The 26844-nt window shown below is 38.4% G+C and overlaps 3 protein-coding genes across 22 annotated transcripts in view; 1 reads left to right on the top strand and 2 right to left on the bottom strand.

The window, feature by feature from the left end:
• The window catches only part of LOC116718667 (AP-1 complex subunit sigma-2-like), a 3545-nt gene extending 1654 nt beyond the window's left edge, over positions 1-1891 (bottom strand). Inside the window, exons 1-4 of one of the 2 annotated variants that reach the window (XM_032560859.1) lie at positions 1730-1891; positions 1085-1263; positions 514-622; positions 269-406 (exon numbers count right to left, since the gene is read on the bottom strand). In XM_032560859.1, the coding sequence (XP_032416750.1) occupies positions 269-406; positions 514-622; positions 1085-1263; positions 1730-1732 (429 nt within the window). In that variant the 5' untranslated portion in view covers positions 1733-1891. Of the gene's footprint in view, positions 1-268; positions 407-513; positions 623-1084; positions 1264-1693 lie in introns of both variants that reach the window. The other variant, XM_032560857.1, reaches the window with a different exon arrangement.
• On the top strand, positions 1290-25935 carry LOC116718660 (phosphorylase kinase, alpha 2 (liver)). Of its 13 annotated transcripts, none has more exons than XM_032560836.1 (33): positions 1293-1309; positions 3515-3631; positions 6135-6293; positions 6714-6761; positions 7542-7710; positions 7802-7884; positions 8512-8592; positions 8671-8769; positions 8857-9003; positions 9086-9139; positions 9299-9421; positions 10509-10604; positions 10731-10838; positions 10999-11077; positions 11211-11345; positions 11439-11548; positions 11690-11834; positions 12903-12981; positions 13079-13227; positions 13314-13484; positions 13837-13955; positions 14081-14217; positions 14324-14486; positions 15289-15368; positions 15453-15531; positions 15617-15746; positions 15840-15941; positions 17200-17318; positions 17402-17425; positions 17857-17910; positions 19093-19326; positions 19405-19605; positions 24914-25087. In XM_032560836.1, exons 2-33 carry the CDS (start codon positions 3554-3556, stop codon positions 25085-25087), a joined length of 3729 nt encoding a protein of 1242 aa, XP_032416727.1. In that variant the 5' UTR covers positions 1293-1309; positions 3515-3553. The 13 variants fall into 13 exon arrangements, with proteins under 13 accessions (XP_032416733.1, XP_032416727.1, XP_032416724.1 ...); XM_032560833.1 differs by lacking the exon at positions 1293-1309 and adding an exon at positions 1978-2093 and having other exon boundaries at positions 24914-25935; XM_032560839.1 differs by lacking the exon at positions 1293-1309 and adding an exon at positions 1982-2093 and having other exon boundaries at positions 3515-3647; positions 24914-25935.
• The window catches only part of LOC116718663 (P-selectin), a 19858-nt gene continuing 17625 nt past the window's right edge, over positions 24612-26844 (bottom strand). For 4 of the 7 annotated variants that reach the window (XM_032560851.1, XM_032560852.1, XM_032560853.1 and 1 more), the window contains one exon: positions 26123-26799. In XM_032560851.1, coding sequence (XP_032416742.1) covers positions 26645-26799 — 155 coding nt within the window. In that variant the 3' untranslated portion in view covers positions 26123-26644. Of the gene's footprint in view, positions 24757-25733; positions 25979-26122; positions 26800-26844 lie in introns of those variants that run through there. The other 3 variants (XR_004338967.1, XR_004338966.1, XR_004338968.1) reach the window with 3 other exon arrangements.

The raw sequence follows: 26844 nt of genomic DNA, 5'->3' as shown, positions 1-26844 counted from the left end.
AATGTGTCAAGATGCCACAGCGACCCTTCTGTTTGGTTCCCTGCCCAGGGAAATTCTTTTAATAGATACACCAAGAATTTCTACGAGGTAACGACTACAGGTTTCTTCTTCATGGAAATAATTTCTAGTTACAAACTTTAAAGATGGGAATTTTCTTAAAGCAAGCAAACCTTTTATTATTGGAAATTAATTTTGCAGTTCTAATTTGCTAAATCGTCTTTTGCTTTGATGGTCCACATTACTGGACCTGTTCAAATACCGATCGTACCTCCTGCAGCAGGTCAGCCTGCTCGATGGCCTTCAGCACGTTCTTCTTGGAGGTTTCCTGAGCTTCTCCGCCCAGCAGGAACTCATCCAGAATGAAGTAGGCCTTCTCAAAGTTGAAGATGATATCCAGCTCACACACCTGTGTGGGAACGGTATGGCAGAGATAAATAACAAAAAGAAAGATACAAAGGAGACTTTGTTTTTTTTACAGTAGCAGGTTTTCATCATGGTGTTTGTGTGACTCACACTGCCAAAATATTTGTCCAGTAGCTCCACATATCTGTGAATGATTTCCAGAGTGATCAGCTCATTATCCTGATCCTCGACAGCACAGCAAAAGTACAGACTGGCATATCTGCAAAAACAAAAATAGAAAAACAACAACAATGAAGGCAGGAAATGCAACAGAGACATTTGGAAAAGATTTACTTAGCCTTTTACTGTTTTCTCCACAGCTTAAAAGAATGTGTAAATGTTAGTAGAGTAATTTTTGCTCAATCATCAAGAACTGATTTACAGTATTTAAAAGTGTTGTATATGCAAAATGTAAAAACAGAACATATTGAAACACAATACACTAGATTGAAATTGTAAAAGCGTATCAGTATTAGGTAGTCCCTGTATAAAATGACAATACAACTCTACCGTTTAGTGAAAGTGGTTTTGTTTACCTTACAGACTGGATTAGAAGAAATTGGTTTTAAGGTTGACAGCTATAAAGATATTACTTTTAATACTAAGGGCTGTAAACAGATGGCAACAAGTTGGGACCTGTTATGAAAAAAGTTTTTTTTTGGTTTCTTTTTACATCATCTACCTTTTGTACACAATCTTGAGGTCTCTCCATTCCAGGAAGCTGCACATCTTAGGCTTCCTGGCTAGTATGGTCTGGACCAGATCCCTGGAGATCTTCTTCCTCTCCTTGTCAGACAGAGGGACATACCATTTCTGAAGCCGCAGCTTCCCCTGCCGGCTGAACAGCAGCATGAACTGCATCTGAGGGGGGAAGATCCGAGGGTGAGACAAACAAGAATCATAATGGGTGAGAGGCATTGGGGCAAATGAAACCGAACGGTGGATTGGGGGATTTTTTTATTTATTTATTTTTTAGGTTTAAACCCACAAATCACAACAACATTTAGCATAAAACGAACTAAGGCGGTTATGTGACAGAAAAAAAACCTCATTTATCGCAATAAGTTGAAATGCGCTAGTTGCAGGAAACGAATGAGATGTTAACAATAACAACACGACACTAATATTTTATCAAATTTGGATCACATCTTGTACATCGTTCGCCTTGGGGGCGTTTGCATTGTGTTTTATTGGCTCGCATCAGCTAATGTCACTTAATTGCCCGATTTTTAAAATCAACACCACGTTACGTGACATTTGCGCCCCCCTCCTGCGACGTTTATCTACTTACAGCGCAAACAAGACGGCAAAAGACAAGATTCGTTACCATTGGAATCGACCTTCCAGTTAGAGACTTGACCGGGTGAAGCTTCAGAAAATTAAAGCTGAACACATAATCAACACAAGACGAGAGAGGTTTAGATAGCTTAGCTTCCCGTCCAGCCTGATGCTAAACTGCCTAGCGGATACTATTGACACACCAGCTACGCTGTGATTGGCTGGAAAAGTCACGGCTCTACAATTTGATTGGTTCTGAGGTTCCGTTAGTTGTTACGTTAATGTGGAACTGAGAATAAGCGCTGATGGCTGTGGCTGAAAGTTTACTGGGCGCTTAGTTTCGCTTCTCTTTGTGTAACTATAACATTTATAACTAAAACTAGGAGAAATCCGTTCAGAGAACAATCATGAAGGTAAAAGGTAATTATACAAGAAATAGACGTTACTCTTAAACTGCAAATATTATTTTTTGAAAACGAATTAGTAAAAAACTCAAACAACGGCTTGCGTTGCTAATGGCGTTAAGATATGATTAAATGTGACTGGGGCTGGCATTTCAAACACAACTCTCTTAAGTCTATTATTGTAGTGTATTATCTCTTTTCTTATTTCTAAGTTACTTTCTGCCCCTAAACGTTCAGGCCAGGGTTCCATTTGAATGTAATTTGCTGCACACGGAAGTTGCACATGGTTTATTTCGCATTGTAAAAAGCATTGGATCACTGAAGACTCTTCCAGAAGTCTTCAGTGATCCAATAAAGAAGGTACACATAAAAGCATGTGAAGAGTCATAAAATAATGTTTTCCACTTTACCAATTTCTATGAGTTTGCTTTGTGTTACACTCAAATATTTCAGTTCACCAGGCAAATTCGGGTAAATACAGTTTTCAAATAATGGTTTCATTTATGAAGGGGGGAAAAAAAAAATCAAAACCAATCAGGTAGTGAATTATTTATTTCTCTGTAAACTAAACAATAAATTGTTTCACCGTTGGCAACTATGGCAGTCTGACATCTTCGTGAAGGAATTTTGGTCCTGTCCTCTTTGCAGAATTATTAATCAATTACCTTTGCACTGAACTGTATAATGTCAGTGTCAAGTTTCAGTATTCAACAAAGACATTGACAAAAACAATATTTGTATGTGTGATCATTTACATAAGATATATTAACCAAATTAATGCATGTATAAGTTCTTATTTAAACATTGACATTAAATTTTAATTTGATTTAATCATTACATTTTCTACGTAATTCAGCATATGTATGTAGCTTATTTCGTTATTTTTAATGTATTAATTACAGTTTTATTTAAACTAGCACATGTATGGATATTAATAGAGCAAAAACGATCGATTTATGCACTGTGACGCTTTTGGCCGTCGACACATCAGTGGCTTATTGTTATGCTGCTCACATACAGCAGCATCAACAGCACAGGAGTCTGGCGCCCTCTGTCGGTAGACTGTGATAAATCCAGAACACAATGTACAGAATGGATGTGCAGCATACATACGCCGCCTGACTCACTCAGACTCATCCACAAGCTCCGACACGCCAAAGCAACAGCTTTTTCCCGCGACAGCTGAATTCCTGGACGTGAATACGGACAGTAAACCTGGAGCTAGGAGCTATTTATTAGTCGTCTGGATGCTACAACGCTAGCCAGCTTTTTAGCAGCTTGAGTAGCCTCTGCGGAGAGTCAGGCAGGCTCTGCAGGACAGGAAAGATGGGTGGTTGCGTATAAACTTAGCTTAGTCACGGAGCTAAATTTAACTGTTACTTTTATCCTATTTAACGGTGAGATTAAAAAAAAAATGCTGAATGCTTTAGGAGGTCCACGGAAAACACTTTAAGCAGTTACCCGTGAGGATGAGGAGCCGCAGTAATTCAGGAGTGAGGCTGGACGGATATGCCAGGCTGGTCCAGGAGACTATCCTGTGTCATCAGGTGGGTTCAGACGCATGTAGTTGTCCAATGAAGGAAATAATTTTAATGAAATACTGGAAAACTGCAGTATTTCATTAATGCAAAACAAAGTTACTGCGGTGATTTCCAACCTTCCGTAATAACCTGTGAATCCCCAGGCTGACTGTTTAATCCACTTGTTGTATGCTTCATGTTGGGTAACCAAGTTGGACTAGTTTATAAATACTTGAACGCATGTTGAATTTTTTAATAGTAATATCAGTATTACATTTTACAACTGTGATGATTAATGTCAAAAAGTACATTTTATGAAGCAAATTCTATAAATGAAGTCTTTCCTCTTCTTTTTCTCTGTTCTTGGACTATTTCTGTATTACATATTTCTGTGGACTAGTGGGACAGTTATATATCTATTTAAACTTATTTCACATATAAAAAATAAGTTGGTATCTGACAATTTTCCCTTGATCACCTCTGTTTGGTGATTGGCACATCAAAAACAGAAAAATTGGAAATATTTATTTCTTAGATTTTTAAATTCATCAATACAAAATCAACCCAGCACATTATTTGCTTTTGCTTAACACTGGGAAGAAAAATTGGAAGTGGTAAAATTCCAGTCAATAAGTCCAAAATGTAACAAATCCTGGAAGTGAGTATCGACCAGTACACACCTGATTGGTGCATTTCTGCAGTACATCTTTTTTTTTTTTGTTAAACTAAATATAAATATGAATAATTGACAACATTCACAATGCACTTTTGATGAACTTCTAAGTAAAATGCATAACCTCAAAATGTAGTAGAGTAAAAACAACAAAACAACACAAACAAGACCTTAAGAAAACAATATCCTTAAAAACAAGGCAAACTCGTGCGAATGTTGGCAGATGATATATTTTCCAATTTTCTGTTTGACATTCTTCTGATTGGCTGTTTGAAATGGTCTCTCATTTTCTGCCTTTGTAATCAAATATTGCCCCTGCTCCGTGCAGAAATATTGTAGATATGTAGATGTTTTGCTGCCTACAAAGGCTAAAGTTCATCCACAGCAGCTGCACAGAGAAATAAACAACATGGGAACAAAGTTCAGTTCCGGGAATCAGCTGAGGCCTGGGAAGCGATGCTCCTTTATCTAACTAACAGCTCTTGAGTTCACACTGACACGGTCAAAAACTGGCGGAGTGAAACTGGGACCCTGAGGGTCCACGGCTGACAGAAAACAGGGTCAACTTTCCATGCTCTCTTATACAGTGTTTAACAAGCTTTAGCTTAAAAACAGGTTGACCTGAAAAAGGCTGAAACTATTGTGTGTAAACTAGTATGTTATTGTAATCAAGATTAAAGGCACTGTGCATTCTCCTATTTTATAGGGACACTTTGTTTGCCTTTTATAGATGTTCAGTTATGCTATCTGTTAATAAGAATAAAAGACAAACTTAGCGGTAATTTAGGAAAAACAGTTTAGCGTACTCATGCAGAAAGTGACCAGTAAGAAACAGATTATTGGATGAATATTTATAAATCATTAACATTTTATTCATTTTCCGAATAAATTGAATTAGGTTTGAGGGTTAGCTAAGTAGAGTTTGGTTTGAAGTAGAAAAAAATAAAAATAACTTTTATAACATTTTCAGCTGCTAACTTTTCACTTTAATGCCTATTTTCAGACTTTTCCTTACTTTTGCGTCACTTTTTATTTATCTTTTCCTTGAAAGTATTTGGACTTAGGCAAAAGTTAAGATTGTGTGTACTCTTGCCGCCTACAGCAGATAGATCAATGACTGATTTAATCACTCTCATGAAAAAACATCAACTTAAAACAAAAGATAAGGAAGAATTTTGAAACTGAGAAAAGTCACGAGAGTAGCCGTGTATTGCTGGCAGTGTTTTCTGAAGCAGTTAGTGCAAACTGTAGTGGCATCATTTTTAAGCCTTTTTAGCTGGAAATGTTTACAGTGTCGACTCAGCTATCATGTTTGAATGTAATCGCTTTGTGTTTGTGTGTGCGTGCATTGTTGCTCCGAGTTGTTTCCTACGTGGAAAGAAATGGAACTTGTGTCTCTACTAGAAATGAAGGAAAAGTACAGGTTGAAGTGTTTTACAGATCTGAATAAGTACGAGAAAACGAAAATATTGGATGAAAAATAGCTGGATTCCATTCATCCAGTCTGTGGTTCTTTGTTCCTTCCTTCATTTTTTTGTTTGTTCGCTTGTTCACTTGTTTTTTTTCTTCCTTCCTTATATCTTTCCTTCCTTCCCTCATTTCTTCCTTCCTGGGTTTTCTAAAATATCCACCATAAAACTCATTTTAAGTGAACATTTGTGTTTAATTGGCTTAAAACAATAGAAATTTCACAGTAATAAGGACGAACTTAAAGATAAATAGGAATTATTTAAAAAAATGTAAATTAAAAATATATCAGTGTGGAAATGAAACAGCTGTAACCTTGTTTATTTTGCACGTGTAATTGTACACATTTAGCGTATCTGTTGACTGTAAGCTGGACTCTTCCTTCCTCAGAACCCAGTGACTGGACTTCTCCCTGCCAGCATCCAGAAGAAGGATGCCTGGGTGAGGGATAACGTGTACAGTGTCCTGGCTGTGTGGGGGCTGGGCATGGCTTATCGCAAGAACGCTGACCGCGATGAAGACAAAGCCAAGGCCTACGAACTGGAGCAGGTACTAGAGCCAAAAGAAAAGGCTTTTTCATGGAGAGTGCTAGAGTCTGCAACAGCAAACACTAGAAAATTTGTGTATCTTGCATTTTTATTTGAGCTAAGTTCATTTATTTGAACTAAGTTCATTTAAAAATGACAACAACAACAACAAAAAAACATGACATGCTGAATAACTTAAAAATCTTACAACAAGGTTATTAAATATCTGGTGCATAAAGTTTCAAATTATAATGGTGCATTATTTTCTCTTTCTTTAAAAAGAAAATAATTTCTTGCTCATTGAATAGCAGGATATTTAATGAGAGCTTTATGCCCATCTTGTTTTTGCCCAAATATATTAACACGTAAACTAGCTAAAATGTAAAAGTGTTGTGTTTCACTTACAGTTGTATCTGTTGGTACTTATCTTGTTATTTTTCAGAGCGTGGTGAAGCTGATGCAGGGCCTTCTGCAGTGCATGATGAGACAGGTAAGACGCTGTAGCTCCGTGTGTTATTGTTTTTGTTCAAATACGCATGGAAGGATCGTCACTAGTCGGCATTCTGGTGACATTTTAAATTTCTTTGCAAGAACATTTTTTTCTTTCATAAATTGTAAATTATAAACAATTTAAAAAAAATTTATACTCCTTTTACATCATTTTGCTATCATTTGAGAGATGTCTGTTTCCTTTCTGATCAACAAGCTTCTTCTGAATGAAAATGATTTTAAATCTAAATCTACCAGGGATATGATTAATTCTGGACTTAACTGTACAGTGAGGCCAAAATATTGCCGAAAGAAAGTGCATCATAAAGTTTATGATATCATTTGTTTGCAACCGCATGATGAAACAAGTATAAAGTTGTTTTATTTGGCCTTTTATATTCATTTAAAATCTACGTTGAAAATGTAAAACGTATTAATGAAGGAGGTTATCAAAAAAATCAAATCCTTTACCCCCAAGCAGGTAGAGGACTTGCTTTAAGCATCACGTTTGGTTCCACCAAACCTGCTTCCAGAGTCTCCTTGGTAACCACTTTGGTAACTGTAGATGCTCATCCAAGACAACATTGGCTTCATGGTTGCTCCACTACTCGGTCGTCTTAAAAGAAGGATATTTACAGACCCAAAAATAGTTTCAAAAAATCATCAAGTGTGCAAATGGAAAATCTAATTTCTTTCATTTTCCTTCGGGTTTCTTTGGTTGTGATGTTCCTTCTAGGTTTCATTTACCCCCAGCCTAGCCTATTTTGTTATGTGTTTTCAGGTGGATAAGGTGGAGAAGTTCAAACACACCCAGAGTACCAAGGATTGCTTGCATGCCAAATATAACACAGCCACCTGCGGCACAGTGGTCAGGGACGACCAGTGGGGCCATCTGCAGGTGGACGCCACCTCCATTTACCTGCTAATGCTGGCACAGATGACAGCCTCAGGTGGATCACAAACAGATTAAAGCATTTCCTGCATAAATGATCAAGGCAACACAGTTTTAGTTCAATTCATTTTCTTTGTTTTGTCATGCAGGTCTCCAAATAATCTCCAACCTTGATGAAGTAGCTTTTATCCAGAACTTAGTTTTCTACATTGAGGCAGCCTACAAAGTGGCGGTAAGCATCAGATTCAAATTAGGGTAAATTAAAGAGGGGAATTTAAAGAGGAAGAGAGAAAAAAGGGTGTCTTCGATCAGAAGCTTCTTCTGATTAGGTGTGCAGACCACTACAGGAGATCTTTCCTGTCCACATCCATCACCATCTATAATAACTCCTTAGTTAAATGAGTTACAGTATTTCAGTTCCCTTTGGGATCAACAAAGTAGTTTTGGATTGAATTTGAATAAGTCAACATGAAAGCAACTATGATACCTTTTATATTTTGTAGCAATTTAATCAATACTTCTCAGGCTTTTATTTGGTTTTGTCACTCCCAGTTCTGACCATGTGTAGGATTATTTTTTTTGCTTCTTTAGTCGTTTAATTGTGAGTTATAAATGATTCAGGTATAAAATGGCTGGAGAAATATAGATCAAGACCACTTCCAAGGATTGCTGACATCCTTTGTTTTTTAGAAACTTAATTTAGTTAAGTAAGATCTGACTAGAAACTTTGGTTCAGCATTGTTTGAAGCTTCTTAAAAAAGAGAATAGCAGCATTTTATCATTTTTATCCACTACATGCTTAATAATCAGGATAAAACATGTTACATAGCAGATGTTGTAGAGTGTCTGATTCCTGCAGGATTATGGGATGTGGGAGCGAGGTGATAAGACCAACCAGGGCATACCCGAGCTCAACGGCAGCTCTGTAGGAATGGCCAAGGTACAGGAGCGCCATTTTCTTCTTCCATTGTCTTTAAGCAATGCAGTGCCAGTGTTTACAGGAGCTCTGATGTTTCAGGCAGCTCTGGAGGCCATCGATGAGCTGGATCTGTTTGGGGCTCACGGAGGGCCGAAGTCAGTCATTCACGTTCTACCAGACGAGGTGGAGCACTGTCAGGTACGGCTGAGTTCGCTTCCAGGCATCCTGGCAGCAGCTCAGACCTTCGTTCACACCCTCAGCGTGTCTGCGTGTGTTTTCCCTCAGGCCATCCTCTGCTCCATGCTTCCAAGAGCCTCAACTTCCAAGGAGATAGATGCCGGCCTTCTGTCCGTTATTTCATTCCCTGCTTTTGCCGTGGAGGATGCTGACCTGGTGGCCATCACTAAGTCCGAAATTATCAGCAAACTGCAGGTGCAAATCCAATTAGAGACAAGTGAAACGTATACCCTGTCTTCGTGGAGTCAGGCTGAACTTTCCACTGGTTTAATTTCAGGGTCGCTATGGCTGCTGTCGCTTCATCAGGGATGGATATCACTGTCCTAAAGAGGTTTCACATTCTCTCTGCGAAATATCTAAATTATTTAGTGCATATTAGTATATGAAAAAAGTCATAAGAAGGAGTATTTTTTAGCATTAAGGCCATTCTTGTTGCATAAAGAGTCTGCATTGGATGGAAAAATCAAGATTCTGGTCGTTGTGTTACTAGGATCCATCTCGGCTGCACTACGATCCTGCAGAGCTCAAGTTGTTTGAGAACATCGAATGTGAGTGGCCGGTGTTCTGGACGTATCTCATCCTCGACGGCATCTTTACTGGAGATCACGTGCAGGTAGGAAAAAACATAAAGCACAACAGAAACGATCCCCCCTTTGCAGCGGCATCATCTCACACTGAAACATCTGCTGTCGATCTCTAAAAGTGAGCGTTTCTGCGTGTGGCCGATAGATTAAGTACTCATTAAACCCTGTTTGTAACAGCTTGTTCTGCTGCAGGTGCTTTAAGTATTGCGATGCACGATATATCTACACTAACATCGATGGTGGCTGATGTTTGTCATTCTTTAACATATTGTTATCTGTCCTGGGCTGATATTAACAACCATTATTTATTTCCACCTTGTTTCTGGTTTTTTTTGGAGGGGGAAGGGTGAAGTTTGGTCATATGGTATTTATTTGGTCATGTGACAGTGATAGTGGCGCAGCACAGGATTGTGGGAAGTTTTACTGAAGCAGAGAAGAAGTGGTGAAGTTTGCAGTATGGTCATTATTTTTAAGGTGTCAAAAGAGTAGTGAAAAATATATATGGTATATTTAATATAAGTGAATATCAATTGTAGGGCACAACAGCAATATTTATATTAGATATCAAAGATGATATCTGATATTGTTGATGTCCAAATTTTTATATCGGTGCCTCTCTGTATATGTGGACAGGTTTAGACAAGTCGTCGTATTCTAGAAAACTTTTCCTGACTTATGAAGACATACGCAAATCTTGTCTTTCCATATTTGAAGAATGGCTAAGATAATTGGGTTTCTGTCAAGGGTTAACTATTTCAAAGTCCATGACCATCTGGAAAAAACAAAAAGGTGCAACTTAGAAAGTGGCTTTTAAAAATGCTGAAATATTTTAATAGTGCCTCTAGTTGTGCCATTTGTGGCTTTGTTAAAAAAAAAAAAAAGCTTCACACATACTTTTTTCAGATGTATTAAAGTAAAATTGGAAAATTAGAAACTAGAAAACACTACTAACTGTAGAAACTTAAATAATGCTTTTCCTCAGATCTCTCTCCTTCAATTTACCAACATTTTCTTTAGAGTTAACCATCTTGCTTCAGAGACACAGTGATATATTCAGTGTAAATGATTTCAAATGGTGCTGCTGTGTTACTAAATAACTACACGCTTTGCACACAGGTGCAGGAGTACCGAGAGGCGCTGGAAGGCGTTTTAATCAGAGGGAAAAATGGCATCAAACTCCTGCCTGAACTTTATGCTGTACCACTTGATAAGGTATCTATATTCTTATAAAAATACATAATTAAAAAGCTTTGTCACTGTTTGTTCATCTCCAGCTCCACCTGCCTGAGAAGTTTATCAATCAAGGATTTTGACAACTAATCTTTGTTTCTCCTGCAGGTGGAGGAGGAATACAGCAATCCTCACTCTGTGGACAGGATGGCCATGGGACAGCTTCCACACATGTGGGGACAATCCCTCTTCATTGTGGGATGTCTTCTGGCTGAGGTAATGGCTGACAAGATATAATAAATCACTTTGATATGATGTTTTACAAGTGTTTGTTGCAAATTCTAAAAGGACAAAAAGAACAAATCAAATCAGTTCTCTAAATATAAACATACAGGAAGTCTACTTTTTTCAATTTTCAATTTTTTTTCCTTGAAAGGGCTTTCTTGCACCAGGAGAGATAGATCCTCTCAACAGGAGATTCTCTACAAACTTCAAACCTGACGTTGTGGTACAAGGTTGGTAATTAGTAAATTACCTGTGGGATATGTATTTATTTACATATTTCGAAACAAAACCGGTTGGTTCAAAGAGAGTTGCCTACACATATCAAAAATATCAAAAACCTGTTTATCTTTTGGTTTGCTTTAGTCTGTGTGCTAGCAGAGTCAGAAGCGATCAAGGAGTTGCTAAGAGATGCTGGCGTTGCGGTGCAGACCATATCAGAGGTTATGCCTATAAGAGTCATGCCTGCTCGCATCCTGAGCCACATCTATGTCAGACTGGGTAATCACATACTTTGTTTTTTTTCTTAAACTTTGAGATCTGTGTGTCTGTTTGTGTGTAGAACAAAAGTAACAACTGGTGTCTTTTCCTCAGGAAACTGCAGGAAGCTGAATTTGAGCGGAAGGCCGTACAGACACATTGGAGTTCTGGGAACGTCCAAGTTCTACGAGATCAGGAATCATTCCTACATCTTCACCCCTCAGGTGAAACGACATCTGGCTGGGATGATGACACATCTGTGACCGCAACAGAAAATCTCAGATGAAAAGTCTAGAAATAATGATAGTAATATTTTGAATTCTTTGTGTTTCTCTCCTTTCTTCTTTTCGGTGTTCACTGATCAGTTTTTAGATCAGCATCATTTCTACCTGGCGCTGGACAACCAGATGATTGTTGAGATGTTACGAACCGAGCTGGCCTATCTGTCGTCCTGCTGGAGGATGACGGGACGGCCCACGCTCACCTTCCCTATCACACGCAGCATGCTGGGTATGAATTCTCTACATCCAAAACTCAAGAAAACTACACTTACTACACGTTGTACTGCTTCTTTTGTCATAATTTATAGACTGAATCAATGAAACTTGTTAGGTCTTATTGATCTTTTTTTTACTGCTGTTGATTTCTAAATTGGCTTAATGAATTCATCTCATTTTAAAATTAAATTAAATTACTTGAAATTTAATTTAATTTACTTGTTAAAAGTAAAAGTTCATTTTATGCCAGTCTTGTTGATTTCATTTTATCTGTTTTTATAGAAGCTGGAAAAGTATTTGCAACGTTACACGTGTTTTATTCTTGATTTTATGTTTTCTGTATCTGATCGTCAAACAAATTTTTGGTATCAGGCAAATATAATCTGAGTAAATACCAAAAGCAGTTTCCAAATTATAATTTTTTTTTAATGATGGTTCCACATTGTTTGGAAAGAGACTCTGCAACATGGCGTCCATTCAGGAGTTCAGTGGTATAGAAACCTCTCCTTGACCAAAAAGAACTCAAAGGTCTGTCTCACATTTACCAAATAAAAACAAAAAATGTCAGACGTTGGTGAAAAATATTCTGTGGCTACAACAGGGGAAAGTTTTAGCAGTCGTGCTGCTTCCTGTTACTCTTTTCTGGAGTAAAATGAGTTCAGCATCTCAGTCAGTTAGACATGGTGGTGGTAATGTGAAGGTCTGGGACTATTTTACTGCTAGAGGATCCTGTGCTAGGGCTTAAACTTAATTAAGATGCTGCTCCATGACCTGGTGGTAATCACTGAAATAAAACAATCCTGCAAAAAAGACTGAACCAAAATTCATCCACAGCAATATAAAAGATTCATTACCAGTTATCTAAGACAGTTGATGGCAGATGTTGCCGCCAAAGGTGACGTAACCAGTTCTCTTAATACATGAAATCATAATTTAAGAACTCTGGTTATCTTAGTCTAATGGTAAAATTTGTTTGGAGATTGAAAATATTTAAAGGGACAACAGGGTGGATCTCATAGAAGTGTGTAAAGTAAAATTATGCTGCAAAGTAATTTCAGTTCACTTTACTTTTCCCAACCAGTTGAGGATGGAGATGCAATAGATCCATGTATCTTATCCACTCTCAGAAAGCTGGAGGATGGCTATTTCGCCGGAGCGAGGTTTGTTTCCTCCCGTATGCAGTACTGAAACCACACACACGTTCATGTAAATAGAACAGTTCCTTCTGTGTGTGCTTTGGTGTGTGTGACACCTCAGAGTGCAGATGTCAGATCTGTCAAGTGTCCAGACTACGTCGTTCTACACCCGCCTGACCTTCCTGGATGAAGACACTGACGATAGTTTATTTGACGATGTAGACGATGAAGATAATGATGAATACAGAGCTGAATATAACACACCTGATCGTACGTTAGAAACACTGCATTTCCACCATCACACTTTAATTTGTCTTATTAAATATTAACTGGAAGCATTTTTGTTTTTTAAACAGTGGGCTCTAAGGACACATTTGACCAGTACATCACGCAGCTCCTTCACAGCACTACCACCAAGTCCTATCTACCTCCCATCCAGAGGGGGCAGCACCACATCTTCAGCCCTGAGCACACCACCAGGGACATCCTGTCCTTTATGGCTCAGGTCCAAGGCTTGAAAATGCCCAGTGAGTACAGAATAGAACAGAAATGTCCTTTACTGTCCCACAGTGGAGAAGTTTCTGTGCAACAGCAGCAAAGTGACTGACAATAACAGCAAATAGACTCACATAAAGATATAATATAAATAAAATAAATAAATAAAAACATAATAAAGAATAAAATACGGTACAGTAAAGGCAACATTTTCTTCAGTCCAAAGGAACGTGGAACTGAGTTGGTTAATTAAAAGAAATTTACAAAATGTGCAAGTCTTATTTGAGCATTAGATGACATGTCATGAATAAATGACATGGCACTGTGAAGGTGCAAGCATTCTGGAAACACCATTTTGCTTTTTTGTGCATATTTATATTTCAGAGACCTCAATGTATCTTCCTGTGGCTCCAATCACAAACAAGCATCGGAGATCCCTGAACCTCCTTGAAGTTCCTCATCCTCAGCCTGGCCCGCAGGCAAAGCAGCCGGAGCAGCCCAAGGCATGCTCAGCATATGTTTAGAAGTGTGTAATGTGCGTGTGCGGGCGTGTGTGTGTGTGGGGGTGTGTGTGTGTGTCCATTCCTGCTGTGACGGTGGAAGATTAACCCTCATGTTGTTTCTGAAGCTCTGCAGTATTTCTGAGCTACATCTGCCAAGAGACTCTCAGGGCAACACTGACTTTGCAGCACTGGTGAATCAGATAAAGGAGTGTTCGACTTTGCAGGACCAGGCTGACATTCTCTACATACTCTACGTTATGAAGTACGCAAAGATATAACAACCACACTCTGCATATAGCTTAAATATTTAAAATGTTCCTCGTAATTTCCTGCTCTGTGACTTTTTTTTGTGTTATTTTCTGAAAAAGAGGAGCGGAGTGGGTGGTGGAGCTGTCAGGACCTGGACAGGGCGGCGTCAGCGTGCGCTCGCTGCTCGAGGAACTGTATGTGCGAGCTGGAGCCTGCAAAGAGTGGGGGCTCATTAGGTACATCTCTGGAATACTACGCAAGAGAGTGGAGGTCCTCGCCGAGGTCAGTGAGAAGTCCGGATTATTGTTATGGCAACAGTCAATCAGTTAGTTAATCAGATAAAAACCTTAAAGTTCCAAATGAGTCTTAAAAAGTAGAGAAAAGTACATAAAATGTTCTGTACAGAAATGTCTGGATAAGTGTGTGAAATATGTTTTTAAAGGCTGACTGACTCTTTTCTGATGTATTTTTGTTAAAGTACAAATGATGGATGCAGTGATGATGATGATGTCATCTTCAGCATGATGCACCACATCAAGCATTGAGTTGACTATTTTTGGGCATCAGTACCTACTGTATGTTTTTGAGCATTATCCCAAATATCTTAGATCTCAGATCAAAAATTGTATTCCTAATTAGCAGAGTACATCAATTCATATCCCATTAAAATAAAAAATTAGTCAATGAGAAAACCCTGGAGCTGTGAAGAAAACACAGAGAAGCTCCAAACCAGTCTATCATTTAAGCTTATTTAGTTTAATTTTATTGATATTCCAGCAATGAAACACAATGACTACTACCGACAAAACTCTGCATGGCTATCAGATCAAATAATTTCTGATTGGCTCTTTTTTTCCTTATCACATTCCAGCTCCAACACTCAACTATTGGACAAAAAATAATTTGAAGTAATTTAACTTTTATTGCTTTTAATTTCAACTTGCAGTCTGTTCTGATGTTTTATAGCGTTAATGACCAATTTGAGGACAGTGAGGTTCACTGTGATTCGCTTGTGAGAATTGTTGCCTTGCACATGGTGGGTTATTTTAATCACTGTATTCCTTTTTTTGTGTGTTTCTCTCAGGCCTGCACAGATCTGATTTCTCATCACAAGCAGCTGACTGTTGGTCTACCTCCTGAACCAAGAGAAAGAGTGATCACCATGTAAGATGTTCATGAGTTGCAGATCTTTTTCTCCTTTACTAACTAAGGCCTTTACTAACAACATGAATGCCCTGTTCTTCTCAGGCCACTTCCCCCAGAGGAGTTAAACACTCTGATATATGAAGCCAGTGGTCAGGATATCAGCATAGCTGTCCTCACTCAGGTAAAGCTGTCACATTTTAAACCTCTGTCAGGATCTTAAGGGATGCTTCCTGTCCGCCTGTGACTCGTTTGTGTTTCTGTTAAAGGAAATCATGGTTTATTTAGCCATGTACGTTCGCTCCCAGCCCGCTCTTTTTGGCGACATGCTCCGCCTCAGGATCGGACTCATCATGCAAGTGATGGCCACCGAACTGGCTCGCAGCCTGCACTGTTCAGGTGTGGGAGTGGCGGGGAGGAATCAAAAACATACATGTGGACAGATCGACACAAGCGGAAGCAAACAGTGAACGCTTTGTGATGGTTTTGTAGGAGAGGAGGCGTCAGAGAGTTTGATGAGCCTGAGTCCGTTCGATATGAAGAATCTGCTGCATCACATCCTCAGTGGCAAAGAGTTTGGGGTTGAGAGAAGCAGTGAGTTTTTACCTCTTATTTTTTCTTTAGCTATCATCAAATTGTTAGTTTTTTTCACTTTCTCTCTATTGAAAGACTTTTGATGCTGTAAAGGAGTGATTTGAGTCTGCATCTCTGCATTAAGGTGATTCAAATCTGCTCGTATTGTTTGTATTACATCAAGGCCTTATTACATAAATCAAACTAGTGAAATTTTAGACGTTACTTGATTAGCTGAGCTGGTGAATTAAAAAAAAGACACTAACTTAAAGCCACAAAATGTAAGTATTCACAAGCTGCAAACCTTTGCTGCTTTTACTCAACCATGGCCTCTGATTGATTCTGATTAGTGAAAATGTTGAAGTGCTTTGAATCATATGAAAGTAAGCAATTTTGGAGTATGAAATAATCTAATTTATCCTCATTAAGGATAACCAATGAGAGATTATTTAATCAGGGAAATGTTGAAGCGCTTTTGTATTTTAGATTATTTCATTATAGTTCTCCTGCTAATGGATTTAGGTAAATAATTCAATCAGTCAGATAAGGACTCTTCCAGGCCAAAATGAACTGACTGACCCGACTCAGGGCCAATACCTTGGGTAAAATATATAAAAAAAGAAACTGAACTCTGACAAACAATAATTTGAGATTATACATGAAGAATCAAACAGGACAATTTAGATTCATGAACCAGGAATAAAGTAGAAAAAAACATTAAACACATTTAACATGATGCCAAGCTGATGTGTGGAAGTTTTCTGAATTGGTTTAGTTTGCAGGTGTTTTTATATATTTTGTTGTCACAGTGGTTCTGACCACAGAATAATATCAATATCATATTTAGAGTAAACTATATTTCCATCCCTTTGTTGTTTGCGTGGGCTGCACAGAGGCGCAGTTGGAAGTACTGTTGCCTTGCAGCAAGAAGGTTCGATTCCCGGGTCTTTCTGCACGGAGTTTGCATGTTCTGCGTGTGCATGCGTGGGTTCTCTCCGGGTTCTCCGGCTTCCTCCCACAGTCCAAAAACATGACTGTCAGGTTAATTGGTCTTTCTAAATTATCCCTAGGTGTGAGTGTGTGTGTGTGTGTGCATGGTTGTTTGTCCTGTCTGTCTCTGTGTTGCCCTGCGACAGACCGGAAACCTGTCCAGGATGTACCCCGCCTCTCTCCTGAAACGTTTTCTGGAGATAGGCACCAGCCGCCCTCCTGACCCCACTAGGGACAAGGGTGTACAGAAAATGGATGGATGGATGGATGTTGTTTGCGTGTTTTTCAGTGCGTCCAATCCAGTCCACAGCCACTAGTCCTGCGATCTCTATTCATGAACTGGGCCACACAGGAGCCACAAAGACTGAACGCACAGGGATTCACAAGTTAAAGAGCGAAATAAAACATGTGAGTGAGAAAGAAGATTGTCTGTCTCTCTCTCTTCCTCTCACTCTCTCTCTATTTAACATTGTTCTCGCTTTTAATTGCAGCTGGATGGCTCTCGACCTCTCAGTGTGGGTTATCTTTGATAATTTCTAGCATGTGTTTCTAACCTCGATCTAAAATAAAAATCAAGTCGCCGGTTCAATTCTATCCACCAATCACGTGCTGCCTGTTAACATTTTGTGTACCACAGTGGCCTCCATAGCTGGAGTGACTCTCCTCATGACGAATCAGCAGGAAAACATGCTATGCAGCATGCTATGCATCCATCTGCAGTGTTTTGTTTTTTTTGTAGAAGACCAGCACATATAAATGTCTGTAACTTTACAATCTCTTTAACCAACTTAAGCCATGATTAAGCTGCTTTGGGATCGTCTGCCCTTATATTTCTTCTTCTTTTAACATGTCTTTTTTTGTGTCTATGCTTTATCATGTATAAGTCTGCATCATGAGATTCATGTGAGCCATCTCAATCTGTCCTCTATCCATGTTCCACGTGTAGATCTTCAGTGGCGGTCTTTCCTTGAGTAGCAATGTAACTTCCCCTCGCTCCACGGTAAACCATTTCATTTCAACTGCTTCACACTGGCTTGCTTCATCCCTTTCAGGGTCATAATGTAGTATGCAACATATACTTGATGATTTCATCCTTGATTTAGACACCTCTCTGTGATTAGCCCACATAAAAGGTTGAGAATGGCATTATGTCAAGTTGTTATGGGCTAGTGGTAGCATGTTTTACTAAAATAACGCTGCAAAAACACAAAATCTGACCAAGCATTTTGTCTAGGTTCTAGTGCAAATGTCTTAGCACACTTGAAATTTGACAAAACTAATTTACAGGTAACGTTTTACCAAGACATAAGAGCTTGCTTGAAGTCAGTAATTCTTTAATATTGATTTAAAGCAAGTATTAGTTCCACTGGCTGATTGTTTCACTTATATTATGGGGAAAAGGTGCTGTTATAGTGGAACTAGTACTTTTCCATCAATATTAAGCAATTATTTACTTAAAACAAGCCCTTAGTTGGTAAGAAGAAACACGTGTGTGGCAAGGAAACAAAAAAGACAGTTTGTAAGAACCAAAGTTTTAAAGACAAATATAAAATGTAAAGGTTCAAAGGCACATACACCTTCAAGAGCACTTCTTAAATATCTGAACAATCTAAGGAATACATATTAGTATTAGGACAGATATTAATGGGCATCAGATTGATTTGTGCGCCATAATAAATACACAAAAGTTCTAAGTGAACTCGTATGCACATCTATGTTAAAGTGGTAGCTCCTTTTTATTTTGCTTATTAATCAGAGACAATACAATCTGCTGTAGTCACACAAAGATAACTCATTATCTTTGTTAATGAAATAAGTTACAGTTGCAAACTGTAACTTATTTCAGTTTGTGCATACACAATTGTTTACAGAACTAGAACTTGTGATATTGCCAGTCTGAACTTGTATATTTTTTTAAATGGCCCATTTTGCATGAGTGACTGCATGGACTGTTGCATAAATTAAAACAACTATTTGTGTGAGACAGAGAATACAACAAGCCTGTGTGTGTCTGTGTGCTACTAATCTCTTTATTACACAGAACTTATCTCCACCAATCACAAATGGGTCAAGGAGCTCTAACATTAGCCCAGTGTTGTGGGAAAAACTGCAGTTACTTCTGACTTGTTTAATGGGCTCAAATAAGCTTGGCAGTAAGAACAGTGGTGTGCTGGTTCTGCAGCGTTGCAGCAGCCCCTCTACCCCCAGTGGAATGCTGTCCCCAGTGGGACATGGCCTGGGAGACGGGCAGCTGCACTGGGAGGAGAGGCAGGGCCAGTGGCTGAGGAGACGGCGGCTGGATGGAGCAATCAACAGGGTGCCGATGGGTTTCTACCAGAAAGTTTGGAAGATTCTGCAGAAGTGCCACGGCCTGTCCATTGATGGATACGTGCTGCCCTCGTCCACCACAAGAGAGGTAGCACGCTACTGCTAGCTCTGGAATTTGGGGTGCGTTCACGTCCATGGATGTGTGACTTGAAGTCTTCTTGTGCAGATGACAGCAGGAGAGATCAAGTTTGCAGTGCAAGTGGAGTCTGTCCTGAACCACGTCCCCCAACCGGAGTACAGGCAGCTGCTGGTGGAGACTGTGATGGTTCTGGGTCTGGTGGCTGATGTGGACGTGGACAGCATCGGTGGAATTATCCATGTGGACCGCATTCTGCATTTGGCCAACGATCTATTCCTAAATGACCAGGTACGGCTCACAGGGCTTATGGAAAACCATTGGACATCTTAGAAATTTCTTCTGTTTTTTTTGCCTTTTGTCACCTAAATGTTTCAGTTTACCAAATATGTTTAATGTCAGACAAAGATAACGACTTTCAATGAAAGACTAGAAAATTTCGGAAGAAATTTAGCCGGGGCCTGCCAAGGCGCGCCCGTGGGGTTTGGGCCCGGCGTCGTCACGCTACAAATCGGCATCGACGCTAAAGAACGCCGCAACGTAATCAGTGGCACGCGGAGAACCGCAAGAACGTTAAGCGAGGCGGACGTGCACCATTCAGTACGATTTAAAATGTTGTCAAGGCTTTTATTTTGGAAGTTTTGTTAAACTTCATTTCAAAGGGCCAAGCTAATCCCATGCGTAATAGTCCTTGGGTTAAAATAGTTATATAATGCTCAAAACACAAGTAGCTGATGTAAAAATATTCAAGGCTTTTATTTTGAAATTTTCAGTATGCTTCATTTTAAAGTTCTGAAGTAATACCACGTGTAAGAGTGCTTTGGATGAAAAAGTCAAATAAAGCCAAAAAGAGCAATTACGTCATGTAAAAATATTCAAGGCTTTTATTTTGAAATTTTCAGTATGCTTCATTTCAAAGGGACAAACTAATACCATGTGTAACAGTGCTTTGGATGAAAAAGTCAAATAAAGCCAAAAAGAGCAATTACATGATGTAAAAATATTCAAGGCTTTTATTTTGAAATTTTCAGTATGCTTCATTTCAAAGGGACAAACTAATACCATGTGTAACAGTGCTTTGGATGAAAAAGTCAAATAAAGCCAAAAAGAGCAATTACATGATGTAAAAATATTCAAGGCTTTTATTTTGAAATTTTCAGTATGCTTCATTTCAAAGGGACAAACTAATACCATGTGTAACAGTGCTTTGGATGAAAAAGTCAAATAAAGCCAAAAAGAGCAATTACATGATGTAAAAATATTCAAGGCTTTTATTTTGAAATTTTCATTATGCTTCATTTTAAAGTTCTGAACTAATACCACGTGTAAGAGTGCTTTGGATGAAAAAGTCAAATAAAGCCAAAAAGAGCAATTACGTCATGTAAAAATATTCAAGGCTTTTATTTTGAAATTTTCAGTATGCTTCATTTCAAAGGGCCAAACTAATACCATGTGTAACAGTGCTTTGGATGAAAAAGTCATATACGGCCAAAAAGAGCAATTACATGATGTAAAAATATTCAAGGCTTTTATTTTGAAATTATTATTATGCTCCATTTTAAAGTTCCGAACTAATCCCATGTGTAACAGTGCTTTGGATGAAAAAGTCATACAAAGCCAAAAACAGCAATTACATGATGTAAAAATATTCAAGGCTTTTATTTTGAAATTATTATTATGCTCCATTTTAAAGTTCCGAACTAATCCCATGTGTAACATTGCTTTGGATGAAAAAGTCATATACGGCCAAAAAGAGCAATTACATGATGTAAAAATATTCAAGGCTTTTATTTTGAAATTTTCAGTATGCTTCATTTCAAAGGGCCAAACTAATACCATGTGTAACAGTGCTTTGGATGAAAAAGTCAAATAAAGCCAAAAAGAGCAATTACATGATGTAAAAATATTCAAGGCTTTTATTGTGAAATTTTTGTTAAGCTTCATTTTAAAGTTCAAAACTAATCCCATGTGTAACAGTTACTGAGTTAAATCAGTTATATACAGCCCATAGCAGCAAGTAGTTATAAAGGCCAGTTAAGTCCTGATCTGTTTCAACTGAGGGTTTCACTATAGATAGAACTACAATGATGCGTATTTGTAGTCCAAATCAGCAGCCAATAGCCTCTTGAGTTCCGTTGCTATGTTAAATAAGTTTCACACCAAGGTGTGAAGTGTTAGTGAAAGAGCCTGAGAGCCTCAGAAAATCCTGTCGCATGACTTTGCTCTGAAGCACCGTGACAGAAAACCGTACGGTCTAGATAAATTTCGAAAACATTTTACCGGAGCAGACAGGCGTATCAATGTCAGGACCGATTTTGATACTAATCGTGCGATATTTGTGGGCGTGATGGCGATTTCAAAAATGATTTGGGCTGAAAAAGTTGTCTTCATCTCTCACTCTAAGCAGCCAGAGACGCACTCTAACTTTAGGAAAAATGAGAAACTTTGGGTCGCTTAGAGGCAAATTGTGGACAAACCGTAACTGGTATCGACGAGCCGTCTTCACTTTCGAAGAGATCACAGACGTATCTACAAAATGAAATTTGAATGGCATTTCTAGGTGAATTTGTGACGACACAGAAAATCCTCAAAAATAGGGTATTTCTAGGATTTTTCCCATTGACTTATAATGGGGTTTTTTTCGTAGTTTTTTACGAATTATGTCGCCACGTTAAGCCCAAATCCCACCAGAAGTAATAGCTCCAATGGCGTGAATTTTCTGCACGTTTTGATACCTCATTTGTAGGTGTGCACCCAGCGGTATGAGCCGCATTAACGGTTACGGAAGAAAAATAAAGAATACTAGAAAATTTCGGAAGAAATTTAGCCGGGGCCTGCCAAGGCGCGCCCGTGGGGTTTGGGCCCGGCGTCGTCACGCCACAAATCGGCGTCGACGCTAAAGAACGCCGCAACGTAATCAGTGGCACGCGGAGAACCGCAAGAACGTTAAGTGAGGCGGACGTGCACCATTCGGTACGATTTAAAATGTTGTCAAGGCTTTTATTTTGGAAGTTTTGTTAAACTTCATTTCAAAGGGCCAAACTAATACCATGTGTAACAGTGCTTTGGATGAAAAAGTCAAATAAAGCCAAAAAGAGCAATTACATGATGTAAAAATATTCAAGGCTTTTATTTTGAAATTTTCAGTATGCTTCATTTTAAAGTTCCGAACTAATACCACGTGTAACAGTGCTTTGGATGAAAAAGTCAAATAAAGCCAAAAAGAGCAATTACGTCATGTAAAAATATTCAAGGCTTTTATTTTGAAATTTTCAGTATGCTTCATTTCAGAGGGCCAAACTATTCCATTGTGTAACAGTGCTTTGGATAAAAAAGTCAAATAAAGCCAAAAAGAGCAATTACGTCATGTAAAAATATTCAAGGCTTTTATTTTGAAATTTTCAGTATGCTTCATTTTAAAGTTCTGAACTAATACCACGTGTAAGAGTGCTTTGGATGAAAAAGTCATACAAAGCCAAAAACAGCAATTACATGATGTAAAAATATTCAAGGCTTTTATTTTGAAATTATTATTATGCTCCATTTTAAAGTTCCAAACTAATCCCATGTGTAACAGTGCTTTGGATGAAAAAGTCATATACGGCCAAAAAAAGCAATTACATGATGTAAAAATATTCAAGGCTTTTATTTTGAAATTTTCAGTATGCTTCATTTCAGAGGGCCAAACTAATACCACGTGTAACAGTGCTTTGGATGAAAAAGTCACATAAAGCCAAAAACAGCAATTACCTGATGTAAAAATATTCAAGGCTTTTATTTTGAAATTTTCATCAAGCTTAATTTTAAATTGCCACACTAATCACATGTGTAACAATTGCTGGGTTAAATCAGTTATATAAAGCTCAAAAGAGCAATTTCCTGATGTAAAAATATTCAATGCTTTTATTTTGAAATTTTTGTTAAGCTTCATTTCAAAGGGCCAAACTAATACCATGTGTAACAGTGCTTTGGATGAAAAAGTCAAATAAAGCCAAAAAGAGCAATTACATGATGTAAAAATATTCAAGGCTTTTATTGTGAAATTTTTGTTAAGCTTCATTTTAAAGTTCAAAACTAATCCCATGTGTAACAGTTACTGAGTTAAATCAGTTATATACAGCCCATAGCAGCAGGTAGTTCTAAAGGCCAGTTCAGTCCTGATCTGTTTCAACTGAGGATAGATAGAACTACAGCGATGCGTATTCGTAGTCCAAACCAGCAGCCAATAGCCTCTTGAGATCCGTTGCTATGGCAAATAATGGTCTCAGCAGGGTGTGAGCTCTGAGCTCTGAGCTCTCAAACACACAATTGTGTGTTTGAGCAAACACGTTTTACTGACAAAAAAGCATTGGAAACAAATCCTTCTTGTTCGGGAACCGTAATACATATTCGAAAAGCGTTTCGAGCGTATGAGAGGGCAATGTGTCTTCTGCGATAGTCCCGAGATTCATATCTGTACCTCACTCAGAACATTTACAGCGATGAGAGAAAGAAATGTTGTGCCCAGATCTGAAATTCTATTCAAATACATGGGAGAGAGCCTCAGACAGCCTCAGAAAATCCTGTCGCATGACTTTGCTCTGAAGCACCGTGACAGAAAACCGTACGGTCTAGATAAATTTCGAAAACATTTTACCGGAGCAGACAGGCGTATCAATGTCAGGACCGATTTTGATACTAATCGTGCGATATTTGTGGGCGTGATGGCGATTTCAAAAATGATTTGGGCTGAAAAAGTTGTCTTCATCTCTCACTCTAATCAGCGAGAGAAGCACTGTAATTTTCGGAAAAATGAGAAACTTTGGGTCGCTTAGAGGCAAATTGTGGACAAACCGTAACTGGTATCGACGAGCCGTCTTCACTTTCGAAGAGATCACAGACGTATCTACAAAATGAAATTTGAATGGCATTTCTAGGTGAATTTGTGACGACACAGAAAATCCTCAAAAATAGGGTATTTCCAGGATTTTTCCCATTGACTTATAATGGGGGTTTTTTCGTAGTTTTTTGCGAATTATGTCGCCACGTTAACCCCAAATCCCACCAAAAATAATAGCTCCAATGGCGTGAATTTTCTGCACATTTTGATACCTCATTTGTAGGTGTGCACCCAGCGGTATGAGCCGCATTAACGGTGACGGAAGAAAAATAAAGAAGAAACTTAAAGAGACGCTTCTCTCCGACAATAGTAATAGGTTCCTGCCATTGCTTTGCATGGCAGGCCCCAATTAAAGAGACGCTTTTCTCCGACAATAGTAATAGGTTCCTGCCATTGCTTTGCATGGCAGGCCCCAATTATCAGTCTTGAAAGAGTTACACAACCATTTTTTAGACTTTGGGACTGCAGTGAACCATAGTTTTTTCCACAAATAGAAGCAGTGTTCAGTATTTTTTTCAGGTTATTTTTGCCTGATAATAAAATTTAGTTGATGTGTGGATTACCTGAAAGAGTAAAAGAAACAAAAAGTGAACATGACTGTTGGGAGGGGAATTGCTTTTCTTAGCCCTGTACTAATAGATATAGATTATGATAGATTAGATAAATGACAAACGCTTGTGGGTTCACTTTAGCTTAATCCATCTGATTTAAAATCTCCAGAAATCGCTCAGTGCCAGTGATTATTTCCTCGAGAAGGATCCAGCTACTGGAATTTGCAACTTCTTCTACGACAGCGCCCCTAGTGGCAGCTACGGCACCATGACTTATCTCTCCAAGGCAGTCGTCACTTACGTCCAAGACTTCCTGCCAAGTTCCAGCTGTTTGATGCAGTGAAGAAACCGACTCCAGAAAGCCGAATAAAGCCTGTCTGGCAGCAGAAGGGTTAAGCAGAGCTTCTAATTTGTAACTCGTGTGGATTTTGTTGTTGTTAATTATTCAGTAAACAGTAGCTCTGGTGTACTGATGCAGCATCGCAGCGTTGGCAGCTCACAAATTATCCTTGTTTGTCTGCATTGTGATTGCTGTTCAAATATATGTGTACATTTTAAACTATTTAAATTCCAAATTTGTAACAGGGCAAGCACAGATGTGTGGTTTTAGGTCATATTGTAATTTATTTAAATCCTTTGAATTTAAGTGAAAACTTTAGACTACTGAACTGATTTGTTAATCCTCATAAAATACTGTGATCTTTGTCCACGCTACTTATTTCCACTACTTATTACTGTTGTTTTATTTATTCGTAAGTTTTCGAATTTTATTGTCCTAGTATAAATAAGACCGACTTAGAATGATGAAAATAAGTAACTTTAGTTTTCTTTAAAAGAGAACCTTTTAATTAAAAAAAAAGATTATTTATCGGTGTGTCTGGATATGAATGTCACCCCATATTTATCCAGCATGTTGATGGTTTGTTCATTTGTTTGCAGTGAGAACAACTACTCTTGTGGTATTATTTTCAGGATTAGTCTATTGCTAGTCCTTACAAAGTCCTTCGAATATTTATTTAAAGAAATATAATAGTTTTGCTAATAACTGCAGATAGTAACAACTTTGTCATTTGCATAAACAGAACAGCAGACTTGACATCTGCGCCGACTGCATGCACCATCAATTGTGTACAACAACAGAAAGGTTCAGATCATGGTGCATTCTTTCTGAAATAAACACTTTTACCTGGATTCCTCTCGTTGGCTACGCTCTGAACGTCCTATTCCATACCACCTGCAGTGTGAGGAAAAAGAAAAGGCGAGAAGCTGGCGAGAGGCGAGATGAGTCAGTACAACGTGAAAATGACTGGATGAGATGTTTCTCTTTCTGAGGTGTGAAGTGAAAGATGGTGCAGTAAAAATCACATTAGGAGCAGCGTAGTTACAGCATAGTATATTTATCAATTTTATAGAAAAATGATGTGTTGTCCAATACTGATGTGTGAAAGACTTCAGGAAACCTCCAAGCTCCTCACCGCTGTTTGATGTAGATTCATTCTGTCCAACTGTTCAACTTTTAGTGTTTTGTAATAACATGTTAAAATGTCAATTTTTTTTCTTTAAAACTATTAATTACACATACTTTATTAAATACAGCAGGTTAGTGTCACTGTTAGTGTAAGTCTATACTAACAGTGACACTGATGATATTAAGGATATGAATTAGGCTTTCTACAAAAATATAGAATTGAAGTATTTTCCAAGTCTGGGTAAGTATTGGAAGATAAAATAGAGAATATTTATCCTATCCCATTGCCTGAAAAGCTGAAAAGTTACAGGCAAAATAAAGGCGAAGGACCAGGAACCAGAAATTAATTATTAATATTTCAATAAAATATTTTAAATACCAAGTTGTCAGTGTTGAACAAAAGCCCGATGTTTAGCAGAGGAGATGAAGAGCTCAGCCAGCGGAGGGCGCTGTTGTCTTAAGCAAACATTTCTTCCAGCTGAAAGGAGACATACGATGGGAGGCCGGACACGCACACTTATAACCTCCTCTTCTGTTCAAACACAAATGAGAGCAGCCTCCATTCTTCTGGTTGCACTCATTAATATCTGGAGAAGGGAAACAGAAAAAAAATCTTAATGAAACAAACAAAA

This window comes from Xiphophorus hellerii, chromosome 4 (assembly GCF_003331165.1).
Source record: "Xiphophorus hellerii strain 12219 chromosome 4, Xiphophorus_hellerii-4.1, whole genome shotgun sequence".
NCBI classification, from domain to species: Eukaryota; Metazoa; Chordata; class Actinopteri; order Cyprinodontiformes; family Poeciliidae; genus Xiphophorus; species Xiphophorus hellerii.
The sequence above is the reverse complement of the archived record's forward strand: the minus strand, read 5'-3'. Positions and strand labels throughout refer to the sequence as shown.